This window comes from Cynoglossus semilaevis, chromosome Z (genome assembly GCF_000523025.1).
Source record: "Cynoglossus semilaevis isolate Cse_v1.0 chromosome Z, Cse_v1.0, whole genome shotgun sequence".
Lineage (NCBI taxonomy): Eukaryota > Metazoa > Chordata > Actinopteri > Pleuronectiformes > Cynoglossidae > Cynoglossus > Cynoglossus semilaevis.
The window spans coordinates 12,183,845-12,203,096 of record NC_024328.1 but is presented as its reverse complement, the minus strand read 5'-3'; the positions used below and the strand labels follow the sequence as shown (position 1 = coordinate 12,203,096).

The 19,252-nt window shown below is 39.1% G+C and overlaps 1 protein-coding gene and 1 long non-coding RNA gene across 6 annotated transcripts; one reads left to right on the top strand and one right to left on the bottom strand.

Annotated features, from left to right (window-relative positions):
• Window positions 1-14,711: 14,711 nt before the first annotated feature.
• ccdc112 (coiled-coil domain containing 112) lies at window positions 14,712-19,229 on the top strand. 4 transcript variants are annotated; one of them, XM_017042834.2, is made up of 14 exons: window positions 14,712-14,769; window positions 15,213-15,325; window positions 15,484-15,605; window positions 15,706-15,795; window positions 16,025-16,100; window positions 17,013-17,139; window positions 17,293-17,409; window positions 17,524-17,661; window positions 17,761-17,873; window positions 17,947-18,073; window positions 18,149-18,316; window positions 18,503-18,601; window positions 18,743-18,861; window positions 18,963-19,229. In XM_017042834.2, exons 1-14 carry the CDS (start codon window positions 14,725-14,727, stop codon window positions 18,991-18,993), a joined length of 1,485 nt encoding a protein of 494 aa, XP_016898323.1. In that variant the 5' UTR covers window positions 14,712-14,724; the 3' UTR covers window positions 18,994-19,229. The 4 variants fall into 4 exon arrangements, with proteins under 4 accessions (XP_016898323.1, XP_024909095.1, XP_024909094.1 ...); XM_025053327.1 differs by having other exon boundaries at window positions 18,743-19,229; XM_025053326.1 differs by having other exon boundaries at window positions 17,947-18,316.
• On the bottom strand, window positions 16,109-18,617 carry LOC112486491 (uncharacterized). 2 transcript variants are annotated; one of them, XR_003048948.1, is made up of 4 exons: window positions 18,493-18,617; window positions 17,502-17,640; window positions 17,277-17,399; window positions 16,109-16,648 (listed from the first exon to the last, which is right to left on the bottom strand). It is a non-coding gene; the product is annotated as an uncharacterized LOC112486491 (long non-coding RNA). The 2 variants fall into 2 exon arrangements; XR_003048949.1 differs by having other exon boundaries at window positions 17,314-17,399.
• Window positions 19,230-19,252: the final 23 nt, after the last annotated feature.

Below are 19,252 nucleotides of genomic sequence, written 5' to 3'. Positions count from 1 at the left end.
AGGAAGGCCCCACTGGGGTTGATCATGCCCCAGGGTGTGTCTTGTTAATCAATTACTATTAGGTTGTGAATTATAACATATAATAAAAATATTTTTATATGAAGGTTTTAATCAAAAGTAAAGACGCTTTATATAAATAAGTAAAATACCATAGTGAACAAATATCATGAGTATGTATATATACAGTTAAAGGTATATGAATAATAAAAAATATCACAAATAGTAGTTAAAAATATAATTACATTCACAAATTTGTAGACAATTAAGAAATATACACACAGTCAGAAAATTACTATTGACACAAGAAATATAGTAGGGCATATGGTACCTTCAAGTTAAATTCAGTTAAAGAAACACACACACACATATATACCGTGTGTATACTGTGTGTGTATATACAGTATATACAATCAAACCGTGAAACAGTCACTTAGATGTATAAATGTAGGTCATTCATGTTGACCTTTGTTTTTGCTGAATCATGTGTTTACTCAATACAGTAGGCCAGGACATAAATTACTGTAAATGTTTCATAAACTACTATTTGTATTTATGATAGTATTTGTGCTTGTAGAATAAACATATAACAAAGGCAGAAGACAACAAGTTATACACAAATCTTTGTTCGTGAAAATAACAGCACAACACAACAAAATATTCAGTTAAATAATTGGGTTTTTTTTAGATCTAACATAAAGATGATGAAAAAACCTGTAATATGCAACCACCAGATCACAGAGGTTGTCAATCAACTGACAGGTGGATCACATGAATGTAAAAGTCTCCTTAATGTCAATTAACTCCGACATTTTCACCTCACCTTGCATTTTGCCACCTGTTTTCCCCATAATCAGTCATTCCTGGAAAGTCACACCTTTTGAATCAATACCAGAGGAGGGCAGGAATTTCTTAATGAGTCACTGTGACTGGAGGTGTGTGCGTGCTGGGCAACTGAGGCAGCACAGAGCAGGTTTGGGGAGATATTTTTCAGTCCTACTGAAACGACCTACATACAAAGAGTTTGTCACAGTCTGTACCTGTCATTTACCAGGCAGTCCTTTAACGTGACACCTGAAATCCTGCTGTGAGTGTACACAGAGTCTGGCACCAGGAAACAAACTTGAATTATATCCTGAACTGCCTGAAGACAGAGAAGAAGACATGAAAGTTCATTCTGAACAAAGATCCACTTACTGTAGTTCTCCAACTCAGTGAGGAGTGCCACTGTGTACTCTGTGGTGTTGCTTGATCATAACCACACCCAGGATTACCAGCTAAAAATAACTCAGATATGTTAAGGTTGAGGACACATGTTCATCTGGTGTGATGATGATGGAAAAACCACATCATCAGAATAAACCAAACCACTGTTTGTCAATGATTTTAATGTGATTTAAAACAACATTTAACAACCCCTTAAAGACCAAGTAAACTAACCTAGTGTGATTGTTCTGAAGACTTGTCGCCTCCTTCAGTCGCTGTAAGCTAATTCAGTTCTACATTTACCTGGAGCTGCGATGTTTACATCTTCCATTGAATATAATTGTCAAGTGTGCAGCACTAGTGTTTTCAGGACTCTGTACCCCACTTACAGCAGTTGCTCCAAACTCAAAATGTCAAACTTCATGACATAGTGAGATGTGGAGGAATGTACAGTACGATTTAGAGAAAGGTGGGTGGTGGGTGTGGGTGTTCTTGGTATAACCACTTGTTAATTTTTAATTATTATTTTTGTATTAACTTTATCTATCCCTCAGTGGGGGAATTCTTGTGTTAACTGCAGATCTGCTGCAACAGGCTTCCTCTTAGAGGCATCAAGTATGTGGTTGCTTTAGGAATATATGAGGTTCAAAAAAAGATATTTTTTTTAGATTAGAATTATAGGGTCAGATTAGAGTTAAGGTAAGAGTTGGGATTATGCATATACTTGTCATAGGTTTGTATAGGACAGGGTGTCAAACTCATTTTGGTTCAGGGGTCACATATAACCTAATAAGATGTCATGTGGGCCGGACCAGTACAATCATAACACAATTACTTAAAAATAACAATAAGTCCATGTTTTTCCCTTTTGTTTTCATGCAAAGAATTACAAGTATATTAGGAAAAAATATATTTTATGACATATTTGATAAAACATCACTGATGTGAAGTGTTTCTGTGGTTGCATAATGTAGTGGTTAGCACGCCTGCCTTGGAAGCAGAGAGCAAGAGAGTCCTGCGTATGATTCCCAAGGAACCACATACATGATGCGTCTGCTAAATGCATAAATGTGTTTGTAAAATATTTCACTGTCAACATTCATCAAGTGGGGCAGCTGGCCCTCAGGCCATATGTTTGACAAAGACCACTGTGTGTGTGTGCATGCATATTTGCAGGTGTGTGTGTACAAAGGCCAGATTTTCTTGACGAGTCACTGGTCATAAAACAATGATTACAGGCATCAGTAAACACTGATGTCAGAACCTTGAAAGTCCACTGATGTTGCAGATTTGTCTGCTTATAAATTATAAAATATATAAAGTTTATAGTTGTTTTAAAAATACAGGTGTCAGAGATAGTGGCGCTTTGGCCCAGAGAGGCAATGTCTCTGTCATCGGTGTGGAACCCCAGGGTTCACCTCCTGGTGGGTACCTTCCAGTGGACTCACCACCCGCAGGAAGGTTCAGAGGGGTTGGTACGGTGCAGTGTGATTTGGGTGGAGACTGCTGCCCCCGTGACCTGGTAACGTATAAGTGGATGAAAATGGATGGATGGATGGATGGGTGTCAGAGATAAATTCTAAAATGTCTGAAAACCTACTCGTCTGGCAAGATATTATGACTTTTTTTTACCAGATTTTGCCATAAGATGTTCAAACAAATGTATCCACGCCTTTGTCAATTCTACAGCAAATTGCATTTCAGATAAGAACAAATTAAGTCACTTCTCAGATGTTATTTTAGTTCATTCCAAATTTCAATTTTGGTTATGCCCAGGAAACAAAATGCAGAAAACATTTTTGGTGGTTTTTTTTGGCAGTGCTGATTGGAAAATAGAGCTTAATTTAAGTCATCTTTACAGCGCTGTAAATATTTCTGTAAGAACCAGAGCCTTTCACTCACATTGTGATTTGAATGCTTTAATTTTGCTTTTACTTTTGCTTTTTTAAATTTTTTTGATAAATGAGGCTCACACTCCAAATCAGTGTTTCTTGCTACTTTGCTGTTCTGACAGTGTGTCACTGAGAGAACCACCTGCTGGATGTCAAATTGAGAAAGTAGTGTTTAGAGAACATGACTGATTACATAAGAAGACATGTGGCTAAAAAAGGGTAGGCAGGGTATTAACATGAGGATCACTGTGGTTTGAACTTGATACCTGTCTCAACCTGTACATACACACACTCTACTGTTAACGCCAGCTGTCAAAACAACAGTCATAAAAAACAGAGTCTGAATTAACTGACATTGCAGTGATAAGACCAGCAAATGCACAAATGCTACACACATATTGTAAATTCAAGCAGCAATAATGCACGCCCAGATCTTTATGTGACACTGGACTTGACAGACACTTAAGACATTTAATATCATCTGAAACATGACTTAGTCACCAGCACACACACACACAATTGTGCAGCAACACCGTAAACCTCTTTTTGACATTTATAACAGAATAAAAAGATAAATCACTCAAATGTAAGTACTCTTAATTACTTTTAATATATGTGGAGCTCATTCCTGAACTTATGACCCCTCTGTCTCTACCAGCATGACATTTTAGGATAACAGTGGGTAGCTGAGACTCGGTACAGCTGTGAACTTAAGTGCTGGTGCTGTAACATAAGCGGTATCCTGTTCAGATTCAGGGACAGTTGGCTGCTGCAGCAACAGTGTCTATTTTATGCACAGATTAATCAGGAATTTGTTCCCCCACAGTTGATGGACCAGCTGCTCTTCATTTACAGATTGTGAACTTTGCACATTTGTAAGATACAAAATTTGGGCAAAACAAAATACACAGCAGAGATTACTTATAGGCAGACTGCTGTCCAGGTGCAGACCTGCTGAGGGTCTGCTCATGAATACTGAGGGTTTTTATAGATTTTTCCAAGTGTCCCTTGTTTTTGTTTTATGTTCTTTTTTTTATTGCTGCAGGTACTTTTGTTTGTATGTTTGTGCTACTGCAGTGAACTTGCAGTTTGCTTTTTTATGACACCCATAAGTTAATCAGATCCATGCATTGGGACACCTCTGGAAACTTAGGTGTCAGTAAATACACAGTGAAGAAAGGTGTGAAAAAAGAAGGTTATCCACATGCTGTGGTAAGAAATGAACAAATAACAAAGGGATTTTTATGAATTTGAAAATAAATTCTCTTGTAATATATTTAGTAAAAAGTGTTTGACATATTCTAAATTTTATTAATTTCTTAATTACTTTTAAAATCTAAAATCTACCTAACTGATGAAATATTAAGTGTATAATGTGATTGTTATTCGATCATGTTCAAGGGCAGCATTGTCTGGCCTTTTTCCTCAGGGAATATTCCTTGATTTGACATTTAAACATTTAATTGATTTAATTCCACGGTGCAGTGTGATTTGGGTGGCGACTGCTACCCCCGCGACCCGGTAACGGATAAGCGGATGAAAATGGATGGATGGATGGATGATTTAATTCCCCAGTACTACAGTATAAAATAAGTTGTGATGAGATATAGAATGTATTCATTTTTGAGGAAAAAGACATTTTAACATTTTAACATTTTTCGTTGTGAATCACCAAATTAATATTGTAACTGAGATGTGTCCCATTCTTCAAAGAAACAATAACTAAAAGACACACTCAACTTATCAAAAGGGACACTGAAACTGTGTCAACAGCACCCCTTGCAGTGTGAACAGTAAACACGGATTTGAGGCATGTTCTTCCTGTTAGTGTTCTACAAATGGTAATGTTGTTCTACCAGAGGTAGCAGGTAGGAGGCCTTAAATGTACTCTCCTCTCCTCTCCTCTCATCTCCTCTCCTCTCTTCTCCTCTCCTCTACTTTCCTTTCCTCTCCTCTCCTTTCTTTTCCTCTCCTCTCCTCTCCTCTCCTCTCATCTCCTCTCCTCTCTTCTCCTCTCCTCTACTTTCCTTTCCTCTCCTCTCCTTTCTTTTCCTCTCCTCTCCTCTCCTCTCCTCTCCTCTCCTCTCCTCTCCTCTCCTCTCCTCTCCTCTCCTCTCCTCTCCTCTCCTCTCCTCTCCTCTCCTCTCCTCTCCTCTCCTCTCCTCTCCTCTCCTCTCCTCTCCTCTCCTCTCCTCTCCTCTCCTCTCCTCTCCTCTCCTCTCCTCTCCTCTCCTCTCCTCTCCTCTCCTCTCCTCTCCTCTCCAATCAACACTTGATTATTTACACAAAGAGCGACAGCAGTGCTGGCTGTGCTCCTGAGCTGCCAGGAACAGATCTAGCAACCTGGAGTTAAAGTAGATGTTTGAACCTGCTGGTGTCCATCATTCCTCGTGGTCCCGCTGGTGCAGACAATATAGGCTACGTTGCATTTGTTTACAGTTTTTCTCGATTGCTAAAACACAAAACCTGGTTCCTGTAGCACAAACACCCAAACCTTTTCATCATTCCCAGAAGCACACACACGTTTCCCATAACCAAAAACACAATTCACCCGTGTCCACACATGTCTCAATATTCAAAACACTTTCTGCAAAACCTTACACAAAAGTGACCAAATAAATCATTTGTTGCACTACGTGTTCATTCTGCAAACACATGCTCTCAATATAATTAACTCAAGTTATCATAACATAAACTCAGAGACCACACCCTTCTCAAGTGAAAACACTCAGCTTGAAAATTGTTAACATACCAATCAGAATTCGGGGTCAATAAATAGAGCTTAGAGGCATGCTCATGATCTTTGGAACAATGGATCCCAAGCATGCAGAGGTTGAGAGCCGAGGAAGAGGAAGAGGAAGAGGAAGAGGTAGAGGACAGCAAAGACAAGCAATTTCTGATGAAATCCGTGTCACTGTTGTTCATCATGTGGTGGTACATGGGAGGACAATGAAAGAAGCTGGCCAAGTAGTCCAGCCAAACTTAAGCCGTTTCACAGTTGCATCCATTGTTCGTACTTTCAGGAGGGAAAACAGGTCATTTGCCAGATTGTCACTATGTATTGTATCACAGTACATGCACAGTAATGTTGTAGTACATATAGACTGAATATCCACCGTATGCTGTGTAGTTTTTACTACAGTATACTGTGCCACAGTACACCATAGGTCAGTAATAGTAATTTTTGCAGAACTGAGAGACAGCCATCTATTGGAGGCAGGCGGCGATTGCTCACTACTGAGCAGAAGACTGCCTTGGTAAATATGGTGATTGGCAATAATGCCATCACTTTGACGGAGATTCAAACCCACATTATTGAAGACCAGGAAATATTTCAAGGGACTAACAGCATAAACCTTTCCACCATTGACCGGGTAATACAGCAGAACCACATAAGGACGAAGCAACTTTACCGGGTGCCTTTTGAGAGGAATTCCGAAAGGGTTAAGGAGCAACGATTCCAATATGTGCAGGTAATTGCACTGTACAGAAATGCTATACTATTCCAATACACATATATGTTAAGTAAAATTTGTGTTTTTTGATTCCTGTAGACAATGTTTGAGATGGATGCAATGGCTGACCCACACGAATACATCTTTATTGATGAAGCAGTGTTCAAACTCACAAAAACACGCAAAAGGGGCTGCAACATCATTGGACACCGTGTAATCATCCATGTTCCTGGTCAGAGGGGGGCAACATCACCATGTGTGCAGCCATTAGCAACCCTGGCATCCTACACCGCCATGCTGTACTGGGTCCATACAACACTGCACTACTCCTTAAGTTTCTAGATCAGCTGCACAATAACATTCTCCAACAAGAAGGGGAGCCAGGGCAACCAGAGCAAGCCCAATATGTTGTCATTTGGGATAACGTGAGCTTCCATCGGGCTGCTCTGGTTCGCACCTGGTTCAATGACCACCCCAGGTTCAGGGTCCTTTTTCTCTCAGCATGCTCCCCTTTTCTAAATCCAACAGAGGAATTTTTCTCAGCATGGCAGTGGAGAGTTTATGACCACAACGCATACACACAGCACAATCTCCTGGAGGCAATGATGAATGCATGTGAGGATATTTCTCTGGAATCTATCCAGGGTTGGATCAGACACACAAGGGGATATTTCCCATGCTGCCTGGCGAGAGAAGACATAATGTGACGTTGATGAAATACTATGGCCTGACCCTGACCTGAGACAAGATCATGCTGATATTGATGCCGATGCTGATGAACCTGTACATGTGCTCAATCTGGAAGTGCTGTGAATAAACCCTATTATTGACATTTTGGTGGTAGTGTGTTGAAATAATCCCTCCTGTGTGTTACACACAGGAGGGATTATTTCAACACACTAATGTAGTCTGTGTTTTGACAGCTTGTGTGTATTGTCTGAGGGTAAAGACTGACTGGGACCAAGAAGTTAGATGTTTGGACTGTTGGGTGTGAGTTTGTAAAATTGTGTGTGAAGATTTCACAAAATGGGGAGTTGTTCCAGGAATTGTGTCTTAGCAATCGGGAAAAACTGTAAAAACAGATGAATAGATTCCCATTAGAGGAGAATCACTACATAAATAAATTCAAAACTCTGATGGTTTCATTGTGTTACACCAGACAACTTGGCACATTTGTTTGTAAATGGATTGAGTTGACAGGCTTTTTTTTTCATCAGACACAGCACTGTCCCAGTTACTTCCAGGTTATCTCGGAACATATTCCCGTGGTTGTTCACTCTCCATCAGTGAGTGATTTATTTAAGTTTGATTGCATCCTCTATAACCTGACCTAGTTCTTAAAGTACAGTGTGTAGTACTGAGAAACATCATGTTATGACTAAATATCCATCACCTGAAGATTCACATTCATGCATGTCGGGGAACATTGTGTACCCTCTGGTTATCATTACAACACAAAGGGTTTAATCTAAGCAAAAATCGAACGAACCACTGCTGATGTCAGCTGATCTATCTATCTATCAGTGGATGTACAGTAGTTGCACCATTTTTACAGCTACATTCAAGGCTTTGTCTGTGCTCGTAAACATACAGAAACAGTAACTGTTGTTGTTGGTCAGTGTGAACCAGTTCCTTAGAAGTTTGTATGCGGTTGTTGGGCCAGTAAATAAGGACAGAGGTGAAAGTAAATTAATTTGGATTTCCACACTATTTACTGTTTGTCAAGTGGTTTCATAGTGTAGTGGGAAGCACATCTGCTTTACACGCAGGGTAAAGGGTCCAGAGCCCCAGTGAAACCACATACTTGCTGCCTCCCGTGCGGCAGCCTTTTGCAACAGATCTGTTGTTATTATTTATGGAACTTACTCTTCTTTACTTTGTTTTGTTAATACAAACTTAGCATAACACTGACTTAAATGTCTTTTATATGTTTTTTGGGAGGATCATTTTATTGACTTGACTTTAATGGAGAGACTTTACAGATAAAAAAATCTACAGTATTTATGTTTTTAATATATGATATTATAGATATAAAATCATAAAGATACAAGGTCTGCTGAAGACCATATCCCATAATAATAAGAACTAAGATCTAATTAGTCTCCCACTCTCATTTTATTTGAAACCCAAAAGTGATTTCAAGAGTTGTCAACTTATTTTACCTTCTGGTCAATTAGGGTCCAAATATGGATTTATAATATGATATGTGATACAGTGTATGTGATAAGGAGGTTTAATGGGAAGGAAACAAGATTATGGAAACCTCACTTGTGCTCTATATATATGAACACTTAAGCTATGGCGCTGTAATAGGATGGCATCCAAGGATACTTGGATGTTTTTGGAAAGCTTGAGTTTAAAGGGTCACCAGTTTGTGCTATCCCATGGGAGCTAAAGTGCTGGACAAGTGGAAACGTTGACCATGGCAGTATTAGATGAAAGGTCAGAGGATCACAGCCCAACTAGTCTCTCAGACTCCGGAGAGCACGTTGGATTATCTGCCAAAAACCATTGCCATCCATGTGTCCAAAGGGAGATATGCTTTTATTCTCCTCTAATTTACTTCCAATCCAATCCATCAGACACAGGACACACATAAACAGAAGTGCATGTAAAGTACTCTATTTGACTCTGTGCATGTAACGTACTCCATTTGCTACAGGCAAACTGAAAGTTACACTCAGAAAAATGCTGCTGAGCTGAGGTCATTAAAAAATATAGAGAGGCACGATATGAATCTGCAACACAGCTGGAGAAGCCGTTAAACTGATCACTGCTGACTGCATGTTTATCAAGTGTCTCCACTACACAACATTATGTTCTGCCCTCCTGAGAGGCAGACACACTGCCCAGCTACAAGCGTATGCACACCTGCAATCACATGGGTATGTGTTTGTTGATGTCTGAGACAAACATATACAGCATGTATGGTACATGAGTCATGTTGGTTTTTTTCTTCTTTAGAGATAAAATTCTGTCACAGGACAGTTTTGTGTGTGTGTGTGAGTGTTGTGATGTATGTGTTCTGTCTTTATGGTGAACTATTTGAGATTATTAATCAAAACTACTACTACTACTATTACTGATACAAATAATAATAATAATAAAAATAACAAATAATAATAATAATAACAAATTAATAAATTAATAAAAATAACAACTACCACAACAACACAAATTATTATTATTATTATTATTATTATTATTGTTGTTGTTGTTATGATTATTATTATTATGTAAACCTTTATGTGTGTGTGTATGTGGTTGTGCATGCTTGCGTGTGTTGGTGCCCACACATAACCCAGATTAAAGCAATCATCTTTCATGAAATTTAAAGACTCCCATTTAGTAACAGCAACAGGTACAGGGGGTTCACAAACATAGTTCCCCTGTGGTCACTTTCTCTCTCTCTCTCTCTCGTTTCTCTCTCTCTCTTTTTCTCTCTCTCTTTCACCCCCCTTACACACACACACTCTCTCTCACACTGACAAATGTCATAAATAAACATGTCCAATTCATGGAAGAGGCTGCAGAATGGCTCACAGCACTGCCTTCCATAAATGCCAAGCCTGCATCTCAGTTTACCAGGATCACGTCTCATAACATTTCTAAATAGTTCTTAAGAAGGGGTCCAAGTCCATGCCCCCAGGCCATCCTGTCCCTTCAAGGTATTTGTCTTTTTTGTGCAAAAAGGTTTTCAATATAAAAAAAAACCCATATCTTATTATCTTTACAGTTTGAGATAATTCCTGGTAAAATACCCTTTTTTAAACTACACTCTCCTTATACTGAGTCTGACTGAGCTAGACTTTTACCATGGAGTGGTTCTTAGTCACCTGTCTGATCTGCCTGTGGGATTTATTGAGTGTCCTATGACTATCCATGTCATACTTGTAAATGACGAGATGGCACCACTTGAGAGGCTCTATTCCACTTTGGATTCTGATTAGTAAAAAAATGAAAACGGCCTCAATGAAGCACTGCCAGGAATTCTAAAGAGGATATGATTATTCTCTTAAGAGTCTTCAGTGTCACGGTCAGTCAGGTCCGACACCTCTCCACGGTTCTTTAGATGTGGAAGGAATCTGGAGGACAACTCTAATGCATCTCAGCAGAAGTGCTTAATATGACCTTAGCATCACATACATTCCTTGCAGTAAAAATATAATTCAAGTGTACTTACAGATACTCATGGTTCAAAAATGGGGTCATTGTACACCTAACTGTCTGACTATTATAATGAGATCCCTACCTTTTATGGGAACGTCATGCCGGTGAAATAGGTAAGTGCTGATACCCTACAGCAGGGGTCACCAACTGCTGGTCCAGGGACCGGTGCCAGTACATAGGTCATTTGGTACCAGGCTACAGTGGTGTAGAGTGAAAAAATGTACTTCAGTTTTACTAATTTACTTCCTTTAAATATAATCCAGTCATATCCCTTTCCTTTTTTCATTTAAAGATAATCTGACAATGTTTCAAAACAACAGATGACACTGTCATCATCATCTCTGATACTAACAGAAAAAAATCAAAAAAGATGTTTTATTTTGTATATGTAATGATCCTTCAAGATTTATTTATTCCTGGCCTTTCTATGTGGAGTTTCTAGCTTCATGCCATGCTCCAAAAACACAAATTTGATCATAAATTAAGCACTGCTGAATTCAGTTGTGAATGGTTTGTTGTTTCCATATGTTTTTCCTGCAATAGATTTGGAAACTGGCTTAGTAGTATAGTCTGTCTTCAGGAGCTCCTGCTACTTCCCAATATCTAGAGGCCAAAACTACAAGTGGAGGGCCCAGATGATGCTTCCTCTATGGTTCCCTGTTATGCTGAAAAGGCTTTCATTGTCCTTAAAAAGCTCTACTGCTACTCCCATGTACAACTCCATAAAACAGAAGTGATGACACATTTGTAGAGTGTCAGCAGGATTAAGTAGTTGTGACGCAGCTCGCAGAACACGTTTTGGTGAATTCTGAAAAAAATTGAATTGAAACAGGAAGTTAAAGTTATTTTGCGCAAATTTTGGAATAAAACCTTTTGACAGTCTTGTTTCTGGATTTTGACTTGGGTCAAATGAGGTCCATGAGGTCGACAACTTCACAGACCACATCAACGCGGTGGACAGGAACATGAAGTTCACCAGAGAAGATGTGAAAAACAACAGTCTTGCATTCTTGGACTGTGCTGTTCACATCACAGAAAACAGACAACTCAACATACAAGTGTACAGGAAACCAACCCACACCGACTAGTATCTCCGTTTTGACTCACACCACCCACTGGAGCACAAATTAGGAGTCATCAGAACCCTACAGTCACTGGCAGACACCATTCCCACCACCAACAGAGGTAAGATGAGAGAACAGCTACACATTAGGACAGACCTGTGGCTATCCCAGATGGGCGTTTCTGTACATTTTGTATTCTGTACATTTCAGGAGTTTCGGAAAAACTTAGGAGGATCTTTAACCAACACCAGATCCCCATACACTTCAAACCGGGCAACACCCTAAGACAAAAATGGGTTCATCCCAAAGACAAGACTCCAAGAAACAAGCTGGACAATGTGGTTTATGCCATTCAGTGCAGTGAGGAGTGTACGCACCTGTACATTGGGGAGACTAACCAACCACTACACAGGCGCATGGCCCAACACAGGAGGGCCAACTCCTCAGGGAAGGACTCAGCTGTTCACATACACCTCAAGGACAAAACCCACTCCTTTGAGGACAACAATGTTCACATTCTGGCCAGGGAAGACAAATGGTTTGAGAGAGGGGTAAAACAAGCCATTTTTGTCAACCTGGAAAAATCATCACTCAACAGAGGAGGTGGACTCAGACACAACCTATTACCCACATACAAAGCACTTTTAGGAACAATACCCAAAAGTTTCACCTCAGTTTCACACAACAAAGAGGCAAGTGACCAAAACCGTTTTGATGGGGACCACAACGACCCATCAGACTCTTAACGACTATTCAACTTTCACAGTTGACCCCAAGGCCCCACCCAATAAGGTGGAGCTGAAGTAGCCCAGAGTATATATTTGCTGTACTCCCCACCACCAGTTAGAACTGAAGAAGCCTCTTGGATGAGAGGTGAAACGTCTTCTTTAAGAAAATTCACACCCAGTTGCCTAACAGAATTTTTCAACCGTGAGCATGACCTGGATGACTGAGAATCTTCATAGACAATCTACCACCTTCTTCATCTTCTTCAGAGATTAGTGTGTATGGACAGAGACCCCAGTAGAGAACTCTTTACAAATCTCCATTGAGAAAGAGACTTGGGGTTCTCAACTGGAGGATTTTACACTGTGTTATTGCAACCAATGCCTTTTGTCAATTATTTCTCATAATGTTGTGAATGAGGATCAGATAATTTTTTTTTACGTTTTTACTGAGTGCAGGAAATTGGTGGGTGTTTGTAATGTTTTAACACATGTTTGTAACTTATTTGGTGTCTCTTTCACTGCCCCCATTTTTATCTGTGGAGTTGGTTTATAAAACAACTACAGAAAAAACTAAATGTCACCTACTGAACTTTTCATAGGGGAAGCAAACATGTTGATCTACTGTACCTGACACGTAGTTGAGACTACAGGGTGGGACGATCCTTGCGTGAGTGTGAAGGCCAGACTGAGGCTGGAGTTTTGTTTCTACAGGATCACAAACAACATTGACATATTTGAGTAACAGTGGGACACTAGGAGCTGATGTGCCAGGTGACTGGCAACAAAGTGAAATGTGCACAGCTCCTAAATTATTTGTTGATTGTCTTTTGATTATGCTATTGTAGGCGTTTATAGTTTTTACACCTACTGTTAAAAAGGTGTTATTTAAAAAAAATCAAAAAATCTTAAATAACTTCAGTTTTCCCTTGTCCATTTTATCCCATTACAGTAGAGATATATACTGTAGATTCTGAACTACTGTAACTGTCTGCCATCAATATTTTACACTCTCTGCCTCCTCTGCACATAGTCCTGGATGTATCAGCATATTTCTCTGCTCCTTTGTGCCAACCAACTGATGAGTCCTCTGAGCGTCTCATTTATCAAATTAGGTAAGTACCCTGGCGGAGGACAAGAACAGAAATTGTAACAGGTGCTATTTATGTCACAGCAAGCCTGTCTCCGTGCCCGATGGGGAGACCATCCCCAATATCTGCACACAATGGAATCAGGTTTCTATAAATACTGCCACTTACACTTTCTTTCTCACTCCTCTCCTATCTTTGACTGTCGCTCGGATGGCTTACATAATAATTATAGCTGCCAGCCCATCATGAGAAGGCAGCTACAGAAATAACCCAGGCCTTGGTAGACAAGATAGGCAGTTATTTCAGAGAGTGAGATGTGTAGGTAACTCTAACCATCCAGCTGACACAAGTTGCAGTCAGATGTGAGTGCAGTTCAGCAGCAGGAAAAAGACAATTTGAATTTTCTAAATAAAAACTCTGGAAAAACGCAGTGCAATACTTAGTGTTGGTGTTATATAATATTTTGTTTATACAGGCAAAATTGTATCATTTGAAAACTAAAACAATATTTTTTGGAGTTGCAAGGTGTAGTAGAAAATCTTGCCTTGATTAAGTTCTGGCCTAGTAGGTGTTAAGTAGAGTAAGACCCAAAGAATCTGCATGTGTTTGTCCTCACATGAAACCTGTCTGTATATAATCCTTACAATGCTTACCACATCTAAAAATATGTATCTTTAAATATTTATCTATAAATAAATCTATAATATAATATAAAATCTATTTTATCTATAAACTGGGGATTCATGTTGAAAGAACATATGACAATGCAACTAGTATATGCATATACTCAAGATACTAATTTTACCATAACATTGCCCAGTTTTATTATTTATTTTATTGTACTCAAATAATTTATAATTGACACAATTTAAACGGCACAACGACAACAAAAGGCAATCGTTTAAAGGTCGCTTAATGTTACGAGCTACGTTGAATTGGCATCATTAACATGTTACTGTTTTATAGTTATTTCTACAAAGTTTCACAATTTTTTTCCTTCTTTCCTTTGATAGTATTCTAGTTGTGTCTAGTTGTGAGCAGCAACCTCTGCTGGTCTAGCTGTTTCCTACACGGGGCTTGTCTTTTTTAAATGCAGATTTCCACACGCGCCCACAGTTGGAAACATGGCTTCCTTAGCAACCCCTCGACCTGCGGATAAACAGTCCTCGGTAACTACTTTTTTTTGTAAAATTCAAATAAATATCGACTTTATAACTACATAACTTGTTAAGATGTGTGCCTTCGGGAACGTCTTTACATGTTATGTTTATTGATCAAGGCGTATTCCGTACTTTGAAGGCAAACTGTGAATGTGTTCCCTACTCTGTCCGATACTAATGTAATTTGAAATAAATGTATATACGTATATTAATTACTTAATTGTACTAACATTAATGAACTTTAATACGTTATTTAATTTATTTTTAATTTAATTTAATTTAGTAAGTTACAACGTGACGTAAACATAACACACTCACAAGACACCATCGTTGAGTTATTGTAATTGTATATACCTTTGTATTCCCACGTTGCTCACAGCTAGATTATTATAGTACATAATATACATCATTGTTTTTCCCTTCATATGCTTCTAACTCATCGCTTTGAGCAGGAAGAAGCCAGAGACTGCATTCGTGTCCAGCTGTCCTGCACAGCCTCTTCAGGCAGCAGTGATGCAGTGAAAGCAGCGGAGTTTCTCAGGGAAGCTGAGAAAACCAGGAGACAGTGAGTTTACTGTCCTCAAACACTGTACTTTCTGATACGAGGGCTATTTTTGTGATGTACACTCAAATATCTTTGAATATGAATGAATAATGTCATCACTGACACTGACCATCTTCATCACTTGCAGAGGCTGTAACTGAAATTTTTGTTCTGCACAGGATCGAAACTTTAGAGAAACAAAGAACACTGAGTTTCCAGTGCAGAAAGAATGGCCGGATAGATATTTCTAGAGAACTGGAAGAGTTTGAGAGGGTGATAGAGGAAAACAGGAACGCAGAGAGTAAGTGACCAATGGTAATCCAGTAATATTTCCAGTAGACAGTTGATTTAAATATAAATATAAGTACATTGTGATTAAAAAAAACATTTTTACTCTTTAGAGATGACCCTTCAAAAGCAGCTGTTAAAGATTCATCACAGTGTGAGGAAATTTCAGGGGCAGCTGGTAGATGTGAAATCAACATCTAAGTGTGAGTAACATCAGACATGCATTTACAAGACATAACTAATCATCCCCCCAAAAATGTAATAGTTTGAAGGATTTTCTCATGTCTCAAAACATAAACAACAATTCTATTCTATTCTATTATTTCAATTTTTTCTGTATGCAAGCATATTTAAATTGTTGTGATAAAAAGTATTTGCATACTTATATATGTACTTGGGCTCATCATTTATCATTTATTATTTTATTTTCAGTGATTGAACGACTGACAGAAATAATGTCAGAGGTGGAAAGCTCAATCAACAACCTGAAAGAGGAGCAGCGCTCATGGTACCTGTACAGTGTGAATGGAGTAGAATAGAATAGATTTACTTCATGACTTATTTTTATTATGTATTTTACTCAGTACCCTTCCAACCAACACCATCTTAAGATGGTGAAAATACTGTTAATACTAATGTTGTGATCCAGTATGTTTGTCATGATTTACACCGGTAATGACCCAAAATGCAGGCTCAGACAACGGTAGGTGAGAAATAAGGATTTATTTTGCTGTGGGAGAAAAAGGGGAAGGAGAGGGTCCGATAATGAGATGGAGGAAATGGCTGAGGTAAAGCAGTAGAGGAGGCACAGAGTGTAGGCTGTCCGGAGATGGCTGGTGGAGAGCAGGCAAGCAGGTAGCAGGAGGTGGACCTGAGCACAAGAGGATCAGTGATTAAAGATCATTCCATAAATCAACGGGAAGCACAAAGAACAATAGTTGAAGTCGATCAGGACGTTAACTACCACGGTGGCTGAACAAATGATCTGACAAGGAGTGGGAGAAAGGCCAGGATTTTTATGCAGTCAGAGTGATGAGTTGATTGAAGGCAGGTGAGCTGAGGTGATTATCCAGGCAGGATCAGGGAAATGTGCCACGCCCACCACACAGACAGGCAAGTGCACAACACAAGAATGGGGAAAACAAAGGGAAACACAGGGAACAACAGTCACGACTGTCATTGTGACAATGTTTTTCTGTTTCATTTTTAGCCTCATGTAAATCTTCCATAATTCTAATACTCATGGACACAGCTCTCATTGCAACTCTCATAATGTCCTCCCAATTGCTTAGTCCTCTTGGTCCAAAATTAAAATTATGTGTTACAAAGTCAAGCCAAGGACATCTCAACGGTTAACATTGTTGTGTTGCTTGAGGATTTGGGATTAAACATGCATTTAGTGTGCACCTGTTCTTCTCAGCTTCGAAGCACTTCAGAAGGAAGAGACGATTTGCAGACAGGAGGTTAAGGCTTATGAGAAGAAGATTGAGAACTGGAGCATGCCTCTGAAATCAGAACCCAAACTAGCAGCAGCTCCTACAGTTAAGGTAACTATATTTTACACCTCCCCTTTTGATGTTTATTCTGGTTTTGATGTACTTAACTATTGAGTATAGACTCTGTTAAAGTGCTCATTAGTATTTTTAAAAGTTATTTGAAAGTTCCAGTATTTCTTCTAGTGAACCTTTGTTTTCCATTAGACCAAACTTCTAGACAGTAACCTTCCTGCAGACGTCAGACCACTGGAGTGTTTCCTACAGAAGTCAGGTGGAGCCTGTGGTGGATGGGACCAGTACGACCATCAAACCTACATTAAAGTAAAAAAATATCTTCAGAATCTCATCTCAATCTTGCTTCGGGCATCTTAAGCCACAAGTTAAACTCCTGTAGGATTCTTTTTCGGAGTTACTCTGATGTTTGTTGATCCACAGATCTGGACAAAGTACAGTGGGCAGCCAGCTTACAGGAAGGAAGCCAAGCTTTACCTGCCTGGTAAAACACTTGAGGAGATTGAGCAACATGAGGAATGGCATCATGAGCTGATTTATCTACAAGACAAAAAAAGAGATGTAAACGTTAATAGTCTTGCACTGTGCTGGTCCTTCACCCCACTCAGTGATTTAAATTCAGTATTTGTCTTTTAAAATATTGTGTGACTTCATACACAGGCTATTCAGCGATGGAAGGCCAGCAAATATCAGGAAAGTCAGATGGGGATACAGAGTCAGGAGAAGTCAGAAAGAAGGGAGAAGGAGGCCAAAACTCTGGTTCAAAGGCAGAGGTGAGCTACAGGACTTTTCTGTAGAAATTGTTCATTTCCTTGTTTTTGTTATGGTGTGTTGAATTGTGTTTAGAATTGAGGAGGAAAAGAGGGAGAGGGCACATCGACTGGATGAGTGGAGAGAAAAGAAGCGAAGGAAAGATAAGGAAGAAGAGGAGCAAAGAGTGGCAGATGAGATCATGAAGAGGAGACTTGCAAAGGTGAGTACAGTTGATACTTGTGAATGGCAATTTAAATATTTAATAAATTATATTATTCCTTTAATTTTCTATCAGGAGGAGTGTCGCCGACAGGTGGAAGTGAAGCTGATCATTGAGCAGCAGCTAAGGCTGAAGAGAGAGGAGGAGGCAGAACAGGAGAGTTGGAGGAGAGAGGAGGAACAGAGGGAGATGGATAAGAGGAGGAGGGAGGCAACAAAGGGGATTAAACTCTTGACAGAAAGGGTAGGAAAAGTCTGAAAGATGCAAAGGTGTAGCATTGATGTTTTTAACTTTTATTTAGCCTCATAAATATAGAGAATACCAACAATAATTTTTTTTTTTAATTTTTAAAAATTTGATTGACTACTTTTTTTATTATTAAAATGCTTATTTCAGGCTGTATTTTCTTATCTCTGTACCTTTCTGTAGGACATTCACAAGGTGGGAGCAAAGCTCCATGAGAAACAGCTGAGGGAAAAAGAGGAGGAAGAAAAACAAAAGAGAATCACTGCCAAGCTGAAGGAGAAGGTAAAGCCTATGTAATAAATAATCAAGACACTTGTAGTACGATCTTCATAACACCACAAAGATGACTAAACATAGCTTCAAATAAAAAAACAAAACTTTTTTTACTGCAGTAAACAATGATTTAATAAGTCCTTTGTTTAGGTTGAAGGACACATTAGCAAAGACCCCTCCAGACTTACTAGACCCACCAAAGGATGGGAGGAGAGAATGAAGAATGTTGGACCCTCAGGAGGAGGACCTTCTCTTCAGATATTTCACAGGTCTCAGTGGATTCACTATAATAGTCAGAGATTCAAGATCATAACAACAAATATATTTCAGGGCCTGATGAACTCCTAAAATTTGTTTTCATTTATTGCAGAGCTGTTCCCACGTGGAGACAAGCCCTCTGAAGGACAGGAGTCTGTTGTAATACTTTTTTTGTAACTTTGTAACTATGTTTTATAGATGATCTGTAATGAGGAAACATTGTGTTGCTTCAATGTAGTGTTGTAAATAGAATTCATAGTTAGTTACCAAAGTGTGTTAAACCAAAGTGTGGTGAACCATAAACTGTTATCTATCTAAGTGTGGTAAATAATGGTCTGCTGGACAGGAGTAGGTACCCCTAAAAAGATTTTTACTATGCAGGTAAATAAAGGATGAGGTCTG

What these genes read in the sequence shown, in the direction of transcription:
- ccdc112 (XM_025053325.1), top strand. Translation starts at nt 14,725, where the DNA reads ATGGCTTCCTTAGCAACCCCTCGACCTGCGGATAAACAGTCCTCG. An exon ending in ACTCTGGTTCAAAGGCAGAG is followed by an intron (nt 17,874 to 17,946) that starts GTGAGCTACAGG and finishes AATTGTGTTTAG; the next exon opens with AATTGAGGAGGAAAAGAGGG. An exon ending in TTAAACTCTTGACAGAAAGG is followed by an intron (nt 18,317 to 18,502) that starts GTAGGAAAAGTC and finishes ACCTTTCTGTAG; the next exon opens with GACATTCACAAGGTGGGAGC.